Genomic DNA, 23646 nt, shown 5'->3' on the forward strand with positions numbered 1-23646 from the left:
GAGCAATGTTCCCTCTAATTATTTTGTCATGCTCATCTATTCATTGTAAGTGTTGGTTCCTTAAACTCTTTTGCATGGTAACTTACATAGATACATAGAATTTACAGTGCAGAAGGAAGCCATTTGGCCCATCGAGTCTGCACCGGCCCTTGGAAAGAGCGCCTTACTTAAGCCCACTCCTCCACCTCATCCTGGTAACCCAATAACACCACCTAACCTTTCGGACACGAAGGAGCAATTTAGCATGGTAAATCCACCTAACCTGCACATCTTTGGACTCTGGGAGGAAACCGGAGCATCTTAACTTAAAGGAGCTGACGTGTGCTAAGCCTGGAAGGGAACATTGCTCAAGAATTGAATAGGAGGTAATGTTGTGAATGGTCCGGGTACACCCTCAAACAGTGGCCAGGGAGAGTGATAGAGTTGGTGGCTAGGGAAAGGAGTTTGTGGCAGGCACTGAAGACAATGGCACTGGAGGAATACATTGGCAGACAAAGTGGTGAAACGATTGGAATCATTTACAAACAAGTGGGGAGAGAGTGAAGTGTATCAGTCGATGAAATAACAATATAAGAAATATTTCCTATATTTTCTCCATAATGTCATTGTGTTGTTTAATGGACTTTAAATGTGGAATGATCATGCCAAAAAAGTGCCACTACTATGGGGGAAACTAAAAGCAAATGCCAAGCTTTAGAAACAAATTGAAGTTCTTACACTGTCATACAGACGTAATAATCCTTCTATGCGGCAACAACTTAATTTAGGAACAATTCTGATATAAATAGTTTTTTCTGGATTCATTGTAAGAGGCAAGTATGACCATGAATTCTCTAGGTTTTGTTTTCAGCTGCAACACACACACACTCATATTTTTTGCAAGAGCTTTTAGGAAGTAATTGTGGATATGTGTTTCTCTACCACAAATTCCATGGGTTGAATGCAAGTTGAGTCTGGCATTATTTAGTGGCAATGCTTAGGAAAAAATAGTTTCATTTCTGCATTCCTCTTGTGCCCAGCTTGAAACTGGAAATAGTATTATTTTCTGCAGTAAAAACACAAAGGCCTGTCAACAGCGAAAAGAGAAAGGTGGATTAACATTTGAGGTGTGGTGCTTCAACAGAAGGGTTCTGAACAAAGGGCTGCCTGAAAAGTTAATCTGTCTTCCCTGTCCTTGATGCTGGCTGACCTGCTGTGCATTTTTAGTACTTCTTCTTAAATCAGATTTTCCACATTAATAGTTTTTTGAATTAATAATTGTTCTCAATGAAGGGCATAATTCATAAAGATGCAGCCCTACCTTATTATTAAATTCATCTATGTTAGAATACTTGCCACATAAAAAGGTATTCTACAGCCAAAGGTAAAACACTCAGATGATCACGGCATCTGAACCCAGAGCACTGCTGAAAGAAGAAGTGCAATATAATCTAAATGTAGACACTGAACAGTTAAGACTTGTATCTATACATCTGGAGCTTAGTCTTGCAGCTGGTTAGAGCACTTCCAAGATTTGAGTTTGAATCCAGCCTGTTCTGACAGGTTAAACAATTCTTTCTCATGGATATAAATGGTCCAAATAAAATGAGTTTATTCACTGCTAATCCATTATCTACTCGTCCATGGCAAGACATCTACCCATAGATTAAAAGGTAATTGAGGGAGGGACAGGATCCAGTCATTGTGGTCCTTGTTGGGCCCAACACCATAGGACAGAGCAGGCGGTGGTCCTGTTTGGAGAGCACCAAGAACTATTGGCTAAATTAAAGGACAGGGCCTAAAGGGTCTGGATTATTAGCCACATGCAAATTTGTAAAAGAATAATCAGATTATGGAGGTGAACACATGGCCGAAGGAGTAATGTGGGAAAGAGTGGTTTTATTTCATGAGACACAGGCACCAGTACTAGGGCAGGAGCTTTTACATTGTGACAGGCTCTACCTGAACCAGCCTACGACCAGGGTTCTAGTGGAAATGATAAATAGGGCAGTCACCTTGGGGGTGATTCTACCAGGGGGTTGTAACACGGGCGGGACCTGTAAGGAACCCCATTGGGGGAATTCCCCTGTGTGTGTGTGTGCATTGTGTGTGTGGGGGGTGGGGGAGAAGGAGGTTGCCCTGCTGCTTGTGTGGCAGGGGGTCCTGTGTCCGTGGGAGGGGGGTTTCTTTCTAAGGCATACTCTGTGGAGCCGGTATTGTTGGCCATATCAGGCCCCATCCACCAGCGTGGCGTTAACCATGCCCCCAGTATTTCTGTGCAGAGAATCCAGGGTTTCTTGCACAAGCCTGCATTCTGTGCACAGAGTGCAAGATTCTACCCAATGGCATTAATTTAGTCATTTGGAGGGAGGGCTCAGGTGGCAAAGGTAGATAATAGCTTGAAAACAACAAAACAATAGTAACAAATCAAAATTATGCTTTGGGAACTGCATGTAAGGGGGAAAAAAATAGAAGACTTACAGTAATCAACCAAGAGATAGAAATTAGCATATTTTAAATGCAAATATGATGTGGAGATGCCCGAGGAAGGAGGTGCGCTCCGAAAGCTAGTGATTCGAAACAAACCTATTGGACTTGAACCTGGTGTTGTAAGACTTCTTATTTTATGCAAATATACAGGAAGAAGTCTTACAACACCAGGAGCACCTGAGGAAGGAGCAGTGCTCCGAAAGCTAGTGATTCGAAACAAACCTGTTGAACTTTAACCTGGTGTGTAAGACTTCTTACTGTGCTCACCCCACGCCAGCATCTTCACATCACAAATATACAGAGTATAAGGAATAAACTGCATGGCACAAATTCAACTTGAAGGGTATGGCATGGTTGCGATTACTGAGATATGGCTGTAAAATGATCAGGAATGGGAACCAATATATCAGGTTATAATATCTACAGGAAAGATAGGGAAAATTGTAGAGGAAATCATGTGTCAGCTGTACTTAGTAGCACACTGGCCTCGGAGTCAGAAAGTGCTGACTTCAATACCACTCTAGGACTTGAGCCCAAACATCTCGGCATCAGTGAAATACTGAGGGAGTGCTGCAGTGTTAGAGGAACTGTCTTTCAGGTGAGACATGAAGCTTTTCCTGCCCTCTCAGGTCGAGGAAGAAAACATTAACTACACTATTTTGAAGAAGAAATGGGGTGAGATTTCTGGTCATCATTTATTCCTCAATCAACATCACAAAAACAGATGTGTTAATTGTCATGTTGCTGTACTGACTAACTGATAATTAAGGATGAAATCACTTCAGACTTCATGAGTAAAATTAAGAAATAGAAAAAGATTTAAGATAGTAGCAGGGGTTGTATATAGGCCTCAGTAATAGCTGTGAGGTGATAGAATTCTGAGATTAGACAAGCATGTAGCAAAGGCAGAGTTGTTTTGATGGATGATTTTAACTTTCATATTGATTTGGGTTAAAAAGGCTAGCACCTGTTAGAAAAGTTATGAATTGCTTATGTCTGTTGGGGAAGATTTTGTGAAACATGTGTCCTAGAACCAACAAGAGGACAGAACATGTTTATAATGTGATAATCTTAATTAATCGACTATTTGTTCGCGAACATTTATCTAATAGTGATCATAGTGTGATCAAGTTAAACATAGGTCGGGTTTTCAGGCCCGGACCACTGCTGGGATCTTCCAGTCCCGTCAAAAGTCAATGCAATTTTGGCTTGCCCACCCCATTCCCCATACCCGGTCCTGCCAAGTTGTGGCCGGAAAAATCCCAGCCGCAGTGTTTGATAGGGAGAAATGTGAAACAGCTAATAAAATTCTAGATTTAGTAACACTGACACTTCAATGCGATGAGACAGGAATTGTCCACAATAAACTGTGCAGATCTATTAATGAGTAAAGTGTCAGAGGATCAGAAAGAAGCTTCAAAAAGGAATTTACCATTAAACAGAACCAGTTTATATCCCTAAACGAGTAAGAGTTCCACTTGCCAAAAAATATAGCCATGGACAAATAGAGATAGGAGAGAACAGACGTTTGAAAGGAAAGTTTCAAGTAAAATCAAAATTAACACAAATACTTTTCTAACTATACCAGAAAAAAGAGCGTAGTCAGAAACAATATTGGCCCTTGATAACCAACCACAGTGATACTGTCAAAGAAATATCAGACAAGCTGAATAATTATTTAGCTCCAATATTTAAAGTTTTGGAAGAGATCAGTATGCCAGACACCCAAAGGAAACTATTAATAAATCAGAGACAGGGGTTAAGGTATGCAAGATAATAGTAATAGAGAAATTAATGGCATGAAAGAGTGACAAATTCCCAGGAAAAGATGGTTACCATCCAAGTGTTTTAGAAAAAGCAGGGGAGAACATTATAGATGTCCTAACTTGATTTGGCAACCATCTCTTTGGATTGGAAAATTGCACTTGTCATTCTGCTACTTAAGGGGCGTAATTCTCCGGTATCGGCGCGATGTCCGCCGACTGGCGCCCAAAATAGCGCAAATCAGTCGGACATTGCGCCGCCCCAAAGGTGCGGAATGCTCCGCATCTTTGGGGGCCAAGCCCTAACCTTAAGGGGCTAGGCCCGCGCCGGACAAATTTCCGCCCCGCCAGTTGGCGGAAAAGGCCTTTGGTGCCCCACCAGCTGGCGCGGAAATGACATCTCCGTGCGATGCATGCGCGGGAGCGTTAGCGGCCGCTGACGGCATTCCCGCGCATGCGCAGTGGAGGGAGTCTCTTCCGCCTCCGCCATGGTGGAGACCGTGGCGAAGGCGGAAGGGAAAGAGTGCCCCCACGGCACAGGCCCGTCCGCGGATCAGTGGGCCCCGATCGTGGGCCAGGCCACCGTGGGGGCACCCCCCGGGGCCAGATTGCCCCGCGGCCCCCCACATGCCCCCGGAGCCTGCTCGCGCCGCCTTGTTCCGCCGGTAAGGTAGGTGGTTTAATCTACGCCGGCGGGACAGGCATTTTAGCGGCGGGTCTTCGGCCCATCTGGGCCGGAGAATCGCGGTGGGGGGGGCCGCCAACCGTCGCGGCGCGATTCCCGCCCCCCCCGAATATCCGGTGCCGGAGAATTCGGCAACCGGCGGGGGTCGGAGAATCTCGCCCCTGATGACAGAAAGAAATGAGGGAACTATAGGCCGTTTAGCATAACATCTGTTGTCAGGAAATTGCTTGTTGACGATTATGGATAGGGTAACTGAACATCGAAAATTTTCAGCGAAGCAGAGAGCAAGCATGAATTTGTGAAGGGTAGGTCATGCCTGATGAATCGGATTGAACTTTTAGAAGAGTTAACAAAATTAGTGGACAGGAGAGGATCTATGGATATTGCTTACATGGAACCCCAGGAGGAAATAGCTTATGTTCCTTATTAACGACTGTTAGCTAAAGTTGAAGTTAATTGAATTGAAGGCAAATTATTAACGTTGTTGGGAAAAAGGCAACAGACGAGTACGGATAATGTGCAGATACTGTAATTAGGTTAGGTGGATTGGCCATGCTAAATTGCTCCTTAGTGTCCAAAGATGTGTTGGTTCGGTGGGGTACGGGGATAGGGTGGGGGAGTGGACCTAGGTAGGTTGCTCTTTCAGAGGGCCAGTGCTGACTCAATGGGCCGAATGGCCTCCTTCTACACTGTAGAGATTGTACGAGATTGGCAGGGTGTGAATGGTGGTCTCTTGCAAGGATCTGTGTTGAAGCCGCAATTATTCTTTGTATTTATTTAAAAAAAATAAATTTAGAGTACCCAATTCATTTTTTCCCAATTAAGGGGCAATTTAGTGCGGCCAATCCACCTACCCTGCAAATTTTTGGGTTGTGGGGGCAAAACCCACACAAACACAGGGTGATTGTGCAAACTCCACACGGACAGTGACCCAGAGCCGGGATCGAACCTGGGACCTCAGCGCCGCGAGGCAGCAGGGCTAACCCACTGCGCCACCGTGCTGCCCCTTCATTGTATTTATTAATTACATAGGTCATGGGATGGCACGGTTGCACAGTGGTTACCACTGTTTCTTCACAGCTCCAGGGTCCCAGGTTTGATTCTCGGCTTGGGTCACTGTCTGTGCGGTGTCTGCACGTTCTCCCCGTATCTGAGTGGGTTTCCTCCGGGTGCTCCGGTTCCTCCCACAGTCCAAAGATGTGCTGGTTAGGTGGATTGACCATGATAAATTGCCCTGAGTCCAAAAAAGGTTAGGTGGGTTACTGGGATAGGGTGGAGGATTGGGTTTAAGTAGGGTGCTCTTTCCAAGGGCTGGTGCAGACTCGATCGGCCAAATGGCCTCCTTCTACACTTAAATTCTATGATCATAGACCATGGACGGATACGTTACCAACAACCAGAAAGGGGAGATCTCACTCTCTATGTTCTGGGAGGTGCTGAAGGCTGTGATCAGAGGAGAGATTATCGCATACAGAGACAGGAAGGGGAAAGCGGATAAGCAACAACGGGTCAACTCCATCCTGGAGGTGGACTGGCGGTACTCCGCGGCTCTGACTGTAGAGCTTCAGATAGAGAGGAAAAAGATACACATGGACTTTGACCTGCTCTCCACGAGGAAAGCAGTGCATCAACTCTGCCAGATACAGGGGACCAGCTGAGAAAGCAGGCAGCCACAAGGTAAATAGCGCAGCTTAGAGACAACAATGGCAGACTGATAGCCAAACCGGGAAAGATCAATGAGGCATTCGAGGTCTTCTACCGGGGGCTGTACACCTCCGAGCCTCCTGAGGGGGATTCGACTGTGAAGCAGTTCCTCGACGGACTGGACATGCTAGTCGTGGGGGAAAATAGGAGACGGAGCCAGAAGCACCATTAACACTGGAGGAAGTCAAGGAGAGTATCAACTCTCCAGGCGGGGAAGGTGCCAGGGCCAGATGAATTCCCAGCTGACTTCTACAAAAGAATTTTGCGAGCATTGGCCCGGCATTTGTGGGAGATGTTCGCGGACTCACTGACAAGGGGCTCCCTGCCACCAACACTGGCACAAGCCTCAATGTCGCTGATATTCAAGAAATACAAAGACCCGACTGAGTGGGGGACCTACAGACCCATCTCACCGCTCAATGTAGACTTGAAAATCCTGGCAAAAACCCTGGCTAGGCGGCTGGTGAGCTGTGTGCTAGAGGTGGTCGTGGAGAGCCAGATGGGCTTTGTCAAGTGCAGGCAGCTAACATTGAACATCAGGCACCTGCTGAACGTGATAATGACCCCATCCGGGGAGAGAACACCAGAAGTGATCATCTCCCAGGACGCAGAAAAGGCCTTTGACAGAGTCGAGTGAAAGTACCTCATAGAGGTACTGGAACAGTTGGGCTTGGAGCAGAGTTCACCGCCTGGGTGAAACTACTACACAGCACTCACATGGCGAGTGTACGGATTAACACCATCAGCTCTAAATGCTTCCAGTAGCACAGAGGCACGAGACAGAAATGCCCGCTGTCCCAGCTGCTGTTCACCCTGACAATTGAGCCACTGGCGATCACCCTAGAACGGCAAAAGACGGTAAAGGTATCCAGAGGGGGGAAAAAAGGGCATAGGGTCTCACTCTATCAGATGACTTGCTCCTCTACAACTCAGACCCCCAAGCCAGTATGGAGGGGATCATGAAGCTCTCAAAGGAGTTTGCAGCCTTCTCAACCTGAGCAAGAGTGAGGTCTTCCCAGTGAACCGGCAGGGGGAGGGGCAGAACTGGAGGGATTACCTTTCAAACAAGTCCAAAACAAATTCCACTACCCGGGGATCCAAATAGCCCACGACTGGACACGGATCGACAAATAAAACCTGCCAAATCTGGTTTAGGAAGTAAAAAAGGACTTGCAGAGGTGGGGCTCAATCCCACTCTCGCTGGCGGGAAAGTGCAGACGATCAAAATGAACGTATTGCCCGGGCTCCTCTTCCTGTTCAGATCCCTCCCGAATTACATCCCCAAGACCTTCTCCAACACGGTGGATAAACTAATCATGGTGTTTGTAAGTGTGTGCGTGTGCAAGGGTGGGAGGAGGAGAATGAACCCGAGGATCCAAAAAAGAGTCTTACAAAGGAAAAGAAGAATGGGAGGCCTGGCCCTCCTGAACTTAGTTTTACCACTGGGCGGCCACAGCAGAAAGAATGAAGGGCTGGGTGATAGAACCGGGAGCGGAATGGGTGAAGGTGGAGGAAAGTTCTTGCCCAAAGAGTAGGAATTAAAGGGTTTTTTTCAACTTGGCAGGCAGTAACAAATGGGGTACCGCAGGGATTGGTGCTGGGACTCCAGCTATTCACAATAGATATGAATGATTTAGATGAGGAACAAAGTGCAATATCTCCAAATGTTTAGATGACACCAAGTTGGATGGGAATGTGAGTTGTGAGGAGGATTCAGAGATCTTTCAGTGTGATTTGGACAAGTTGAGTGAGTGGGCAAATGAATGGCAAATGTCGTATAATTTGAATAAATGCGAGGTTATCCACTTTGGCAGCAAAGGCGAGAAGGTAGCCTAATATCTAAATGCCCATAAATTAGGAGAGGGGAATGTGCAACATGACTTGGATGTCCTCATACATCAGCCACTGAAGATGAGCATGTAGGTACAGCATGGGGTAAAAAAGGCAAATGGTATGGTGGCCTTCATTGCGAGAGCATTCGAGTATAGGAGCAGGGATCATAGAATTCCTACAGCGCAGAAGGAGACCATTTGCCCCATCGAGTCTGCATCGACCCTCTGAAAGAGCACCCTACCCAGGCCCACTCCCCACCCTATCCATGTAACCACCTAATCGGCACATCTTTGGACATAAAGGGGCAATTTTGCATGGCCAATCCATCTAACCTGCACATCTTTGGACTGTGGGAGGAAGTCGGAGCACCCGGAGGAAACCCAGGGAAATATGCAAACTCCACACAGAGAGTCACCCTGTCTTGCCGCAATTATACAGGTGAGGCCACACCTGGAATATTATGTACAGTTTTGGTCTCCTTAGTTGAGCAAGGATTTTCTTGCCCTACAGGGAGTGCAGCGAAGGTTTACCAAACTGGTGCCTGGGATGACAGGACTGATGTATGAGGAGATATTGAATCGGTTATGATTGTATTCGTTGGATTTCAGAAGAATAAGGGGGGGGGATCTCATAGAAACCTATAAAATTCTAAGAGGACTAGACAGGGTAGATGCAGAAAGGATTCTCCAGCCGCGTTGCGGTTAAACGAGAGCGCAACATGGCCGGAGAATCTCTGGAAAGCCCTCCAGCGAGCCTCCCAACAGGCTCTATGCCTCGTGATGGAAGTAGGTCTTAAACCTACTTATAACTTAGCTGCTCGGGATCCAATGGCCTCCTCCTATTCTCCGGACTCTCCAGGGAGGCTGCAACTGGGCATCAATCAGTGATTGCCAAACAAACGTGGATCAGGTGGAATGGCACCCGGGGGTATTCCGGGCCACTGGAGAACCCCAGCGTAGTCAGGGGACGTGCAGGGTGGCTTCCTTGCCCTCCTCCTGGAATGCGGGCACCTTGGCACTGCACAGCTGGCACCTTGGCACTGCCACCTTGAAACTGCCAAGTTGACCAGATGGCACTGCCAAGCCAGCAAGAGCACTGCCTCACTGTCAGGCTGGCACTGCCATGGGTCAGGGGTCGAGAGGGGCCATGCCCATGAAATTAGGGTGGAGGGGCGTTTGAAGGGTGGGGGAGTGCAGGGCAGGTAAGTAGGGGCCACCGGGAGATTGGGGGTGGGGGGTGAAGGGTGGGGTCCTAGAAGGGAAGGGGTGCTTAAGGGGGTTGGAGGGGCCTAAAGAAGGGTGATCCCCAGGGACGCCATAGCAGGGTCACCTCAATTGGGGTGTGTGGGGTAGCGTCCATGTGTGTGGGGAGTGACATTGTCCATGTGGGAGGGTGTGGGGGACCCACAAGCTCACTTAGAGATCGGGACACCCTTTCAAAATGGCAGCCCAATCTCTGAGTTCAGCTCCCCAGTGCTAAAATTTTTTTTAAAATTCTAACTGTGGGTTATACCGGTGAGAAACTCCCCAGGGCCCACAAAAGTGACTAAGTGTCCATGAATAGCGGTGGAGAATTCTCCAGCAGAGGAGCCTGGAAACTCCCTGAAAAACCCACCACAAATTAACTTAGAAATTTTGGGGGAGAATCATACATACCCTTTGTTTCTTGTCTGCCAATCGGTTTTCTATCCATATCAATACACTACACCTAATCCCATCCTCTTTAATTTTACATGATTATCTCTTATACGGGACTTTGTCAAAAGCCTTTTGAATGTTAGAATATACCACACCCACTGGGCTCCCCCTCATCAATTCTACTTGTTATATCATCGGAGAATTTTAGTAGGTTTGTCAAGCCTGTCAAGCATCAACTTCATAAGTCCATGCTGATTCTGTCTGATCTGCCACTGTTTTCCAAGTGCTCAGCTATAAAACCTTTGATAATGGATTCCAGAATTTTCTCCACTACCGATGTCAGGCGTACTAGTTTATTATTCCCAGTTTTTTTCTCTACCTCCCTTTTTAAATACTGGAGTTACATTAGTTATTCTCCAATCTGCAGGAACTGTTCCAGAGTCTAAAGAATCCTGGAAGATGACCACCAATGTATCCACTAATTCTAGAGCCACTTCCTTAAGGAACCTGGGATAAAGTTTATCAAGCCCTGATGATTTATTAGCCTTTAGTCCCATCAGTTTTCCCACCATTTCCTTATTAATATTGATCTCCTCAGTTTCTCCCTCTCGCTAAACCCTGCATTTCCCAACATTTCTGGTATCTAGACCATTAGATCAATGACCAAAAGCTTGGTCAAAGAGGTAGGTTTTAAAAAGTGTCTTAAAGGAGTAAAGTGAGGGAAAGAGGTGTAAGGAGAGTATTCCAGAGTTTGAGATCTACGCAACTGGTGGAGCATTATAATAGGAAATGCAGAATAGGCCAAAATTGGAGAAGCGCAGATACCTTGGAGAGTTGTCGGATTGGAGCAGATTACAGGGTAGGGAGGAGCAAGGAGGGAATTTGAAAACAAGGATTAGAAATGAGGACTGCATTTCTTGAATTTAGAATATTCAGGGGTGGGCAGCACGGTGGCACAATGGTTAGCACTGCTGCCCCACGGCACCGAGGACCTGGTTTCGATCCCGGCTCAGGGTCACTGTCCATTTGGAGTTTGAACATTTTCCCTGTGTCGGCATGGGTCTCACCCCCACAATCCAAAGATGTGCAGGGTAGGTGGATTGGCCATGCTAAATTGCCCCATAATTGGAAGAAATTTTTTTTTTTTTTTTTTTTTTTTAAATCGGCATTTAAAATTTATTTTAAAAAAAAAAATATTCAGGGGCGATTTGATTGAAGTGTTCAAGATATTAGGGGAATGGATAGAGAAAATTCTGAGAAATGTTTCTCCTAGTTAGGGAGTCAAGAGTAGAGTGTATAGTATTAAAATTAGAGTGAGACCTTTCAAGAGAGAAATTAGGATACACTTCTTCACACAAAGGGTAATCTAAGATCGGAACTCTCTTCCACAAATGGCAATTAATGCGAGGCCAATTGTTAATTTTAAATATGAGATTGACAGATTTTTGTTAGCCAAAAGGATTAGGGGAATGCAAGACACAGGTGGATATTTTGACTTTGGTAGCAGATCAGCCATGATCTAATTTAATGGTGAAATAGGTTTGAGGGGCTAAATCATGCCTTCCTCTTCCAATGTTGCTATTACTTTGCACAGTCGACAATCCCACTCAAATTAGAATCATAGAATTCCTACAGTGCCAGAAGGAGGTCATTTGGCCCATTGAGTCTGCACCGACCCATGCCCCCATCATATCCCCGTAACCCTACCTAACCTGTACATTCATGGATACTAAGGGGCAATTTAGCATGGCCAAATGCACCTAACCTGCAGATCTTTGGTCTGTGGGAGGAAACCAAAGCACCCGGAGGAAACCCACGCAGACACGGGGAGAACATGCAAACTCCACACAGTCCCCAAGGCCAGAATTGAACTTGGGCCCCTGGCGCTGTGAAGCAGCAGTGCTAACCACTGTGCCACAGTGCTGCCCATTGGCCACAATAAACACCATCTAGCCCTCTTAGTTCGGTCACTTAATTCAAATTATCTGGATAATTTAATAGTCATAGCATAAAATTACTTTGAATCATCAGAAGTTGACTGTACAATTCAGAAATTGTAATATCACATCAATGTCGTAGATCTTTCTAATTTTCAGCTTAAATTAGGGTATACTGCTGAACCCTATATCCGATGGTGACATGCAAAAGATGTTGTTTGCCAGCATGGGCATTGTTCCCTCAATGAGTACGAACAGATAGACAGAATAAAATAAAGTTACATTTGTCTGTAATATTGACATAATGTTTACTGAAAAATGAACAGGTCCATTTGTAAAAATATATATTTATACTATTTTCAATTGCCACAAACAGAATGATTTGTCTGCCAGTGTGTTATTAATTAAGGGATACATAAATAATTCCAACCTCCTGGACATATATCCCAGCTACATGAATTTCCTTCTGACTATGCTGAAATATATTCACATTTGTCATGGTTTCTTCCATTCCTGCAATCAACAAGGTGAGACTCATAAACATTAGACTCTCCACTACATACAAACATTAGGCAACTACTTGGAACATCCAGTTCAGGGACCACTGACATCAATATTAAGAGAATGTGATGTACCAGAAATAAACCCATCATTACTTCACACTGTGGAAGGAATTGAAAAAGAAATTTGAACGCAAATTTTGTTGAAGTTTCATTGCACCATTTCAGGAGACTTTGAGGAGGTGAGTGAAAGCACCCTGGGGAAACTTTCATCATTCATACAGTGAGGAATATATAGAAAATTCCAGTCTATCACATATAATCCTCCGTGCTCCAACATGAACCTCAAGATGTTAGCCCCAAAACAATCTTCATTTAACAGCCTATGGGTTTCATAAATTCTGTAAACGTAGGGGTATAAGATGCATGCTCATGTTCATATCCCCTTGTGAATAAGGATTTAACTTCCAAACCAAGATGAAACATGGGGTTTTGCAGTATTAAAAGTAACTTTCTCAAACAGATGGACTTACAAACAGCTGTAACTATTTAATCAGATTTCATTGTAAGTGATTCAGATGCACTCAGGATACGAAGGTTAAATTCTACTGCTGATTGCTTTAAGATAATATTTAATAATATAATAATATTACTTGAAAAGCAAATGACTGGGCCAAAGCCACAATAGAGCCCCTCCTTTCTGGCTATTGGTCAGAATGCAAGAATACAGGATTACTCGGCATTGACCTAGTCTATCAAATACAACTGAGAAACTGAGCTCGTTTGACGAGTTTGATTAAATTGAACCAAATTTGGACCCTCATATTTGATAAAGTAAATTAATTCACAGCCATCTCAAGTATTAAAGTTCAATGATGAATGTAACAGCTACATTTTCTAGAAACACTGTACCAAAAAACAAGCAAGCCGCATCACTTTGCACTTTTTTAAACCATACTTGGGATTAAAAATTCTCCTGCTTGGCCAACTGGTCGAAGGCCAAAAGGTATGAAATACATTCTAGCTTTGGTTGAACTGAAACTAAAGCGTCACCGCAGTTTGCAAGGATCAATGTAATCCTGCCTCTTTCGTCAGTTCATTCTTTCTGCTCTACCTTTTTGATACACCAATAACTAGCTTGTCTTTTACGCGCATTGTATATTTTAGTTGATGCTGGTTCTTTCTTTTCTCTCCCCCTCATTTATAGGCACTGACAGCTTGTCAGGGATGGTGCAGGAGTTCCTTCACATACTTTGTTTAAGTGGCCAATATCTATATTTGAGGCACTGCTGAGAAAAGGCATCATGGGCATACATCTAGCATGGGCCACTGGACAATAGTAAAGAGTAGAAACCGTGGCAATTTTCTCTTCCTTAGTTTAGGAAGATGGAGCCAAGCACAATGTTAAGACTACTTCATTCAAGCTGGTTAGGAGACTAACCCTGGTGATTAGAACAATGGATAAATGTTCTGACCTGTAAGGGCTGTTGCATTTCAGAATATAGTCTAATTGGCAGGATTTGACTGCAGGTATGTGCTAGGGTCTCAACTATTCACTGTATTTGACAACTTGGGCAGCACGGTAGCACAAGTGGATAGCACTGTGGCTTCACAGCGCCAGGGTCCCAAGTTTGATTCCCGGTTGGGTCACTATCCGTGCGGAGTCTGCACGTTCTCCCCGTGTCTGCGTGGGTTTTCTCCGGGTGCTGCGGTTTCCTCCCACAGTCCAAAGACGTGCAGGTTAGGTGGATTGGCCATGCTAAATTGCCCTTAGTGTCCAAAAAAGGTAAGGAGGGGTTATTGGGTTATGGGGATAGGGTGGAAGTGAGGGCTTAAGTGGTTCGGTGCAGACTCGATGGGCCGAATGGCCCCCTTCTGCACTGTATGTTCTAACTTAGATGATGGCATAGAGAGCCACATATCCAAGTTTGCCAATGGCACAAAGATAGGCAGCATTCAAAGCAGTGTAAATGGAAGCATAACATTAAGAAATTTTAACAGATTGTGAATGAGCAAAACTGGCAAATGGATTTTAATGTAATTAGGCATGAGGTCGTTCACTTTGGACCACAAACAAATAGATCAGAGTATTTTCGAAATATAGAAAAGCTAGATATGAAGATCCAGAGACTTAGGGAATCATGTACACAGATTGTTAAAATGTCATGTACAGGTACAGAAAATAATCAAATTAAATGCTAGTCTTTATACCTAGAGCCTATAGTTAAAACAGGATTATAGTTAAAATATTTATTTTACCACCATGTTTAATATAGTTGATGAAATTAGATTATTTATTTTATGAATTATTGCCTTTTTCCTCCATAGAATATCTAAAATTATACACTGTACTTTGGTGCACATATTGGACAAAAATAAATAAAATCTATCCTTTCCAAACCAGCCTTTAATAAAATCGGCCTGCTGTAGTTCAACAGTCATCACAAATAAAGATGGATTGTCCAGTACTAGTCTCAAGTAGCATGTGCGACATCCTCAATGAAAGAAAATTAACTTAGTTTTCTGACATCTCAGCTTTGCTTCATGTTTCTAATGATCTTTGTGGCCTTCCTTAGACCAGTGAGTTTCTCCTTCATTATTATGCAATTAGGTGACTAACTACAAGAAGGGCCACTTGGTTAAAGCAAATACTTGGAAACTATAATTTTAGCCACCCATGCCCCTTCTAACAGTGCAATCAAAAGATACTGCGGAACTCAACTTCGCATGTCCATTTCAACAATTGGAGAATCAAATGACCAGCTTAAGAGGCTGCAAAAAGAAAATATGTATCAGCATAACACAAAAACTAAAATTAGTGTCATCCATACAATTTTCCCATTTCACCTTCAATGTTTAGGAAGTTATTGGGCTGAATTTTAGTTTACAGTAGCAGCATTTCCTGCCAGCAGAAAACATATGCCCTTTTCAGTAGCCAGCAAATTTAAACAGGTTAATAATATGCAACTAGCAAACTCTGCTATCACTGAAGTACAACAGGCGGAAAGTGTAATCTAAAAAAATTGGATTCATCTTCTGCTTCGTTGACAGCAAATGGCCATATCTATTTTATGTTGGGATGGGTTGATGGGGATAAAGTATATTTAATGTGCTGAAGCCAAAGGTAAAATTAGCTTCTAATTAGTCACAAGCCTAACTTAGATAATCAGTCAGCAGAACCCATGCTCTCCCTGGACTAGAGCGACAGAAATGAGGGGAAAACATCAAAAGCTATCACCAAGTTGGAAAGCACAAAGCTGCTGGTAGTAATATCATTGCCACTTCTGGCTGCTATTAAAATCCAACCCTTTGCATAACATCTCACTAATAATACTCTTTTTCTCGTAAGTAGTTTTTTTTTCACCCAATACAGAGCAAATTTCATAAATAAATGACTAAGAACAGGTTTCCATGTGCTTTATTTTGTGGTAGCAATGTTGTCAGCAGTTTTTTGCATCACGAGACCTGATTGAATAAATTAAACACATATAGACTGCTGCGCCATACTCATGGCAGTGGCTATTAGGACAAAAAGATTAGTAGATTAAAGCCAATTCTAATATATGATCAAAAATAACTGAAATAGATCTAATCTCCAGGAACTAATTATTCTTTTCTGGTAGGCTCAGTCAATTTGGGGATTGCCTGACATTAATAATTTAAACAAAACAAAAATTTCCTTCTTCATGGTACCCCCAAATTCCAGTCTTGGTTCCTTCTTCATTGTTAGCCCCACGATTTCCACCATGGAACACACCAAACTCCTACTAGTTGGGAGTGTCTTCAGGTCTGTCCCGGACTCCCAAAATGTAGCGCATCTTTTTCCTGCTGTCACTGCACTTGCTGTTTACCATGGCATAAAATGCCTTGTCCGTTACATACGTAAACTTCAGCTGTACATATGCTGCAAAATAAAAAGTGGAAAGCAAAGGTTTTGGTGAATATTCTTCAAATGGATTATTGGAACATGAAATTTAAGTCTTAATCCATTACCTATTATAGGTTCAGACACAGCAGGAAGCGGAATGAGAATGAAATAGCAAATTTATTACATAACTCCACAATCAATCTGTACAGACATCTCTGGAAATAAAAGTTGGGGTCAGAATATGATACAAAGTTTTTGCTGTGGCTCACTGAAAGTGTTTTATGGGTATGTCAAGTCAGAAGAGAATACTCTAAGAATATAAACAGAAGATTTTGAAATACGCAACAGGTTCAGATTTTGGTAAATGGTTGACATCAAAAATCGATAGCTCATCAGAATCTAAGGCAGGATTGTATCTAAGGGTGATGTGTTGCTTTGGGGGGGGGGAAATCCCTCAGAGATGCTGGCGTATCAGAAACCCGCTCACTTCCACCTTCAACCGGCACGCATTCGGAGATGCACAGGAAATTGTCTTGGAGATGTTGGCTCAGTCATTTAAATACATAGAGGCAATTAACACCGAAATTAACACCCAATGCATGTATTTTCTGAGTTGTGCAAAATTTGCCAGGATCATGAGGTGAGGGCACAGTGGAGAATGATGGCTCTGTGAAACTGATAGCTGGTAGGCCATTAAAGAGTGCACTGGGCACTGCCCAAGGTGCCCTGGTGGCACTGCCAACTGGCAGGGGCACTGCTAGGGTGCTAGGTTGGCCCTGCCAGGATACCAAGCTGCCAATTTGTGTACAGTGGTGAGTGGGTCGCGGGGTGCCCTGCATGGGTGGGTGTGTGTGTGGGGGTCCGGTGACACTCAGCCCAGCGTAAACCTATGTTTCCCACTGAGTGGAATCATCACTGACATGTGACCCAGTTTAAAGTGCCTCCTCAGCTGTTTCCAAGTTTTTATAGACGGCTCCACCATGGACTCCTCGTGTATTTCCTTGGGGCGATCGGCAGCAGGGCTGTTACCAGAGCCCTTAGTCTTGTACCGTTGCAAGACTCCTCCTCTAACCTGACTCAGTCTGCCCCCTCACCCCCCTCCACCATTGTCTCACCTTCTCCACATTTGCAGTCCAATAATAATGCGACAAATTTGGGATCGCCAGCCGCCCTTCCCACCTCTGACTTTGCAACAGAGTGCTCCTCACCCTCAGTAAGACCTGAAGTCTAAGGCATTAATTAGGTAAGCAAGTGATTGGTTGGCGATTTGCAAGGCTCCTATTTTCTCTCAACTGGGGCAGAAATTTAAAGTAGTATCGGTAAGACATTAGAAGAATCATAGAATCACTACAGTGCAGGAGGAGGCTATTCGGCCCTTTGAGTCTGCACCATCCCTCTGAAAGAGCACCCTACCGAGGCTCCTGCACTATCCCTGCAACCCCATAATCCCACTTAACCCGCACACCTTTGGACACTAATGGGCAATTTAGCTTGGCCAAACCACCTAATCTGCATATCTTTGGACTCTATCTGTACTGTGTTAAATTTATAGCTTAACTACTTAAACTATTTAATATAACTACAAATTATAATTGAATGGTACTTCTAAACTTGAAACACTAATTAGTTAAGTAAAATACATTAAAGATTGACAAGCTAAATTCCAAACTTCAGACCTTGATCAATCAGGGAGAAGGAAAGTTACATCAACACTTTGTTCCAGAGGTAGTCACATGCATTAGATTAGATAAATCAGATTTAGTCCATGGTCAGGGAAAGCAAGGTGTGACTGTAAGAGATGTGGATATGGGGATCCAGAAGGTAGTACTGGAGGAGCCTCAGCCCTTTCACTTGTCCATTACAGGCTATCATATCGGAGACAAGGTTGCAAAGTGACCAAGGTCGGAAACTGACTACTCAAGAGTATTTGACATTTCAAAAGGATAGAAAAAAAGATCAAGGAGGTGGGGTACTTCTTTTAATACAATATGAGATCAGAGCAGTGGTAAGAAGTGATCTTGGCTCAGAAGAACAAGGTGTAGAATCAGTTTGGGTGGAAATAAGAAATAGTAAGACAAAGAACTCATTGGTCGGAGTAGTTTATAGGCCCCCTAACAGTAGATACACTCTAGAACAGAGGACACATCACAAAATAATTGGGGCTTGTAAGAAATAAACTGCAATAATTGTGGGTGATTTTAACCTTCACGCAGATTGGACAAATCAGATTGGCAACGGTAGCCTTGAGGCTGAGTTCATAAAGTGTTTTTGGGACAGTTTCTTAGAACAGTACATTCTGGAATCAACTGGGGAACAGGCTATTTTAGACTGGTAATGTGTAATGGGATATAATTAATCAATAATTTCATAGTAAAAGATCATCTAGGCAAGAGTAAACACACCATGGTAGAATTTCACATTCAATTTCAGGGTGAGAAATCTGAGTCTGAAACTATTCACTTAGAGTAAATAACAGCAATCACAAAGGTATGAAGACAAATCTGACTAAAATAAACGAAGAAAACAGATTAAAAGTTAAGACGGCAGATAAGCAATGGCAGATATTTAAGGAGTTATACCGTAAGGAGATATAAAACTGTATTCCATTGAGAAAGAAAGACTACAAGATGGAGGTACCATCCGTGGGTAACTAAGGAAGTTAAGAAAGGTATCAAACGAAAATAAACGGTGCATAATGTTGCGAAGATTAGTGGCATGCCAGGAGATTGATAACATATTAGAAATCAGCAAAGAATGATTTTTAAAAAGGAAAAAAAAGATTATGAGAGTAAACAAGCAAGAAATATAAAAATAGACAGTAAGAGCTTCTGCAAGGCAGTGAGTAACTAAAGTAAGCATTGATCATTTTGAGGATGAGTCTGGAGAATTCATAAAGGGAAATGAATAAATGGCAGTGTTTGAACATGCATTTTGTACCTTGAAAAGCCACAAAAAGGCATCCATGAATAGATTTTTAAAAATCAAGGAGTAAAAAGAGGGAGGAACTTAAAACAATCTCTGTCACTAGAGAAAAAGTACTAGGAAAAACTAATGGAACTAAGTGGTGACAAGTTGCCTGGACCTAATGTCTTGTATCCTATGTTCCTAAAAGAAGTGGTTGCAGATAGTGGATGCATTTGTTGTAATATTCCAAACTTCCCCAGATTCTGAGCCCTAGTCAATTGTAAAACTGCAAAAAGGACACTACTATGCAAGAAGAGGGTGACAGAAAGCTGGAAATATAGGCCAGTTAGCCTAACATCGGTCATGGAGAATTATTAAGGAAGTAGAATCAGGACATTTAGAAAATAATACAAACAAGCAGAGTTAACATGGTGTTACGAAAGAGAAATTATGTTTGAAAAATTCATTAGAGTTCTTTGAGGATGCAAAAAGCAGAGTGGATAAACGGGAACAGAGAAATGCAGGTTTGCAAATGTTGGTAAGGTGAGGGAAATTTAGAGAGCATAATCTGAAATCGAATTAATTGGCACCTGGAAAAATATGGTGAATAAATTACATCCACCACAAATTTGTTAAGGGCAAATTGTGTTTGACTAACTTAGTTCAGTTCTTTGATGAAGTAATAAAAAGGGTTAATGTTGTATATATGCATATGTAAAAGGCATTTGATAAAGTACTACATAATAGACTTGTTAGCAAGATTGAAGCCCCTGGGATTAAAGGGACAGTGACAGGGCAGGGCAGCACGGTAGCATGGTGGTTAGCACAATTGCTTCACAGCTCCAGGGTCCCAGGTACGATTCCCGGCTTGGGTCACTGTCTGTGCGGAGTCTGCACGTTCTCCCCGTGTGTGCGTGGGTTTCCTCCGGGTGCTCCGGTTTCCTCCCACAGTCCAAAGATGTGCAGGTTAGGTGGATTGGCCATGCTAAATTGCCCTTAGTGTCTAAAATTGCCCTTAGTGTTGGGTGGGGTTACTGGGTTATGGGGATAGGGTGGAAGCGTGGGCTTGGGTAGGGTGCTCTTTCAAAGAGCGGGTGCAGACTCGATGTGCCGAATGGCCTTCTTCTGCACTGTAAATTCTATGACAGTGTGCATGCAAAACTGGCTAACAGAAAACATAGTGATGTCTCTGAGGGGTTGGTGTTAGGATCATTGTTCTTCTCGGTAAACAATAGGGGACACGGGACATAGTTTTAAGGTTTGCAGATGACATGAAACTCGGAAATATAAAGAAAGATGCAGTGTGTTTGGATTTCCAAGAAACATTCAATAAGGTGTCACATAAAAAGTTACTGCACAAGATAAGAGCTCATGGTTTTGGGGATAATAAGGATAGAGGATTGACTAACAAGTAACAGATAGTTGGGATAAATGAGTAATTTCCATGTTGGTAAATTGTAACTAGTGGATTGTCCACTTTGTAAGGAAGAGTAGAGAAGCAGAATAATATTTAAATGGACAAAGACTGCAGAACTCTGCAGATCTTAGGGTCCTTGTTGCCATGCAGATACAGCAAGGAAGGCAGAAAGAATGTTAGCATTTATGGCAAGGGTGGTGGAGAATAAAAAGAGAGAAGTCTTGTTACAATTGTACGGGGCTTATGAGGCTGCACCATGAGTACTGTGCACAGTTATGTGTCCTTATTAATGGAGAGATATACTTGCATTGGAGGCAGTTCAGAGAAGGTTCACTATGCTTATTCCTGAGATTAACCAGTTGATTTATGAAGAAAGATTGAAAGATATAGGTTGGGTCTGTAACTTATTGGAATTTAAAAGAATGAGAAGTGATTTTTATTGAAAATTATAAGATCCTGAGGAGGCTTGACAGGGTAAAAACTGAGATGACAAATTTTCCCTTGTGAGGGAATCTAGAATTAGGGGACACAGTTTCAGAATAAGTGGTGTCCATTTTAAGATGGAGGTGAGAAGGAATTTATTCTATCAGCAGTTTTTAATATTTGGCATCCACTACCCCAGAGAGCAGTGTACACTGGGTCATTGAATTCATTCAAGGTTGATTTGGACAGATTTTTGATCGACAAGGGAGCCAAGGGCTTTTGGGACACAAGAACTTGTAGATCAAGTACAGCCCAGGTTAGGTTCAAAGTAAAACATCTATGCTGCTTTTTTGTGTGGATTCTTTGCATAGTTACAGTTATGGCCATGACTGAAATTATAAATGAATGAACATTATCCTCACAGATGTTAACACTCGAAAAAAAGTGTTGCATACCTTTGATTGCATCCACAACATCTGGATCAAGAGCTGGTCTGGACATGTTGAACCCACTGTTTTTTCCTTTGCCTCGAGCACAGTGTGAAGCCAGATGCTGCTCAGTATAAAAGTATTCTAGCAGTGCTCTTGTTAGTTTGCTGGGGTCACTCCTCTCAGCAGGACTGATGGAATTTAAGTTAAGGCAGCAGACTGAAATCCCAGAGCCAGGCTGCACTCCTTCCTTTAAAGACAAGCAACAAGAAACATTAAAGAACAGTGTTTCTAAAATACATTCACGCACTTGACTACAGAATCACAACCAGGCTGTATCTCAACTTAAACGGCAAGCAATTGACTTAGGTGAACATGCACACTAAACAACTGTACTGGTTTGATAAAGAGATCAATTAGCCACTGATAGTTTTGCTGTGCGAGCATAATGTGCAAATTGTGCATTTGGCATTGTGATCATCCAAATAATGTGTTCATATTTACATATTTCCCCGTTCATATTTACATATTCACATAATAGACTTGTTAGCATGATTGAAGCCCATGGGATTAAAGGGACAACGGCAATGTGCATACAACAGTAGCTAAAGCAGAGAATAGCGGTGAAGGGTTGTTTTTCCAGAGTGGAGGGAAGTATATGGTGATGGTCCCAAGGTGTTGGTATTGTGATCATTGTTCTTTTTGGTGTACAATAATAGTCTGGACCTGGGTAGACAGTACGTAATTAAAAAATTTACTGATGACATGAAACTTGAATAATTGAAAAACACGTTTAAACTTAATTGAGGACAAAATACGCTAGTGAAATGGGTGGATATGACAGATAAAATCCAACATTGAAACATGTGATGTGACGCTGTTTGATAGGAAAAATGAGGAGAGACAGTGTAAGCCAAGTGGTATAATTTTAAAGGTGGGTGCAAGAACAGAGAGATTAGGTGATGTTTGTGCACAGACCTGTGAAGGTCGTAGGATCAGTAATAATAGAATAACCACAGTGCAGAAGGAGGCCATTCAGTCCATCGAGTCTGCACCGACCTGTCAAAAGATCAACCTATCTAGGTCCAATCCCCCACCCTATTCCTGCAACTCTTTCACAAGGGGAATTTAACATTGCTAATCCACCTAACCTGCACATCTTTGGGCTGTGGGAGGAAACAACAGCACCCGGAGGAAACCCATGAAGACACAGGGAGAACGTACAAACTCCACACAGACAGTTACCCAAGGTCGGAATTGAACCAGGCACAGTGAAGCAGCAGTGCTAACCACTATGCCAACTTGCCACCCAAAGCAGTTAACAAAGCAGTTAATAAAACATTTGGGATTCTATGCTTTTAAATAGGGCACAGACTGCAAAAGCCACAAGGTTACGCTGAATCTACAGGAAACGCCAATTCAACCCCAACTACTGCATTGAGTTCTGGGCACTTTAGGAGGGACATCAAGACTTTGGAAAGAGTACAGAAGAGATACAAAAATGGTTCCATGGATGAGGTACAACTGGAGAAACAGTTGTACCTCTTAGAAAAGTGAAGACTAAGATGGGATTTGATAGAGGTGATTTAATCATGGGGTGGAATTTTAAGGACCTTCCCACTGGCAGGATCTTCTGGTCCCACCAAAGTCAATGGACTTTCGAATGGTCCACTGCATTTTACAGCCCCATCCCCGTCACAACGGGGAAGTAACATTCCACTTTTGACGACTGAGTGTTGATAACTTGAAGGCATCGATTTAAGTTCATTAGCAAAAGAGCCATTGATGGCAAAGTCCGAAGCCTGAAAATAGCCACCAATGGACAAGGCTCCAGTTCGACATTAAGAATCTCTGACATGGTGTTAAAGGAGGAGATCCAACAGCCTAATAATTTGGGACACGACCAGAACATATGGGTATGGTTAGCCGGTCCCTGAGAACAGCACTCACACTTGTTGTCCACCCCCGAAAAAAAACACTCATCCTCGCCTTGGTCAGATGAGCCTTGTGCACCACCTTGAACTAAGTCGAGCACAGGAGAACGTGGAGTTGATTCTACGAAGAGCCTTACTCCACAC

At 43.3% G+C, this 23646-nt stretch overlaps 1 protein-coding gene across 4 annotated transcripts in view; it reads right to left on the reverse strand.

Annotated features, from left to right (window-relative positions):
* prdm11 (PR domain containing 11) overlaps positions 1–23646 on the reverse strand; it is a 202059-nt gene that overhangs the window by 31284 nt on the left and 147129 nt on the right. Inside the window, exons 9-10 of one of the 4 annotated variants that reach the window (XM_072518835.1) lie at positions 21596–21818; positions 15352–16432 (exon numbers count right to left, since the gene is read on the reverse strand). The exons of the other annotated variants lie outside the window; for them this stretch is intronic. Coding sequence (XP_072374936.1) covers positions 16296–16432; positions 21596–21818 — 360 coding nt within the window. The 3' untranslated portion in view covers positions 15352–16295. Of the gene's footprint in view, positions 1–15351; positions 16433–21595; positions 21819–23646 lie in introns of those variants that run through there. 4 annotated transcript variants of the gene reach the window in all.

The sequence above is a fragment of the Scyliorhinus torazame genome, chromosome 10 (assembly GCF_047496885.1).
Source record: "Scyliorhinus torazame isolate Kashiwa2021f chromosome 10, sScyTor2.1, whole genome shotgun sequence".
Taxonomy (NCBI): Eukaryota; Metazoa; Chordata; class Chondrichthyes; order Carcharhiniformes; family Scyliorhinidae; genus Scyliorhinus; species Scyliorhinus torazame.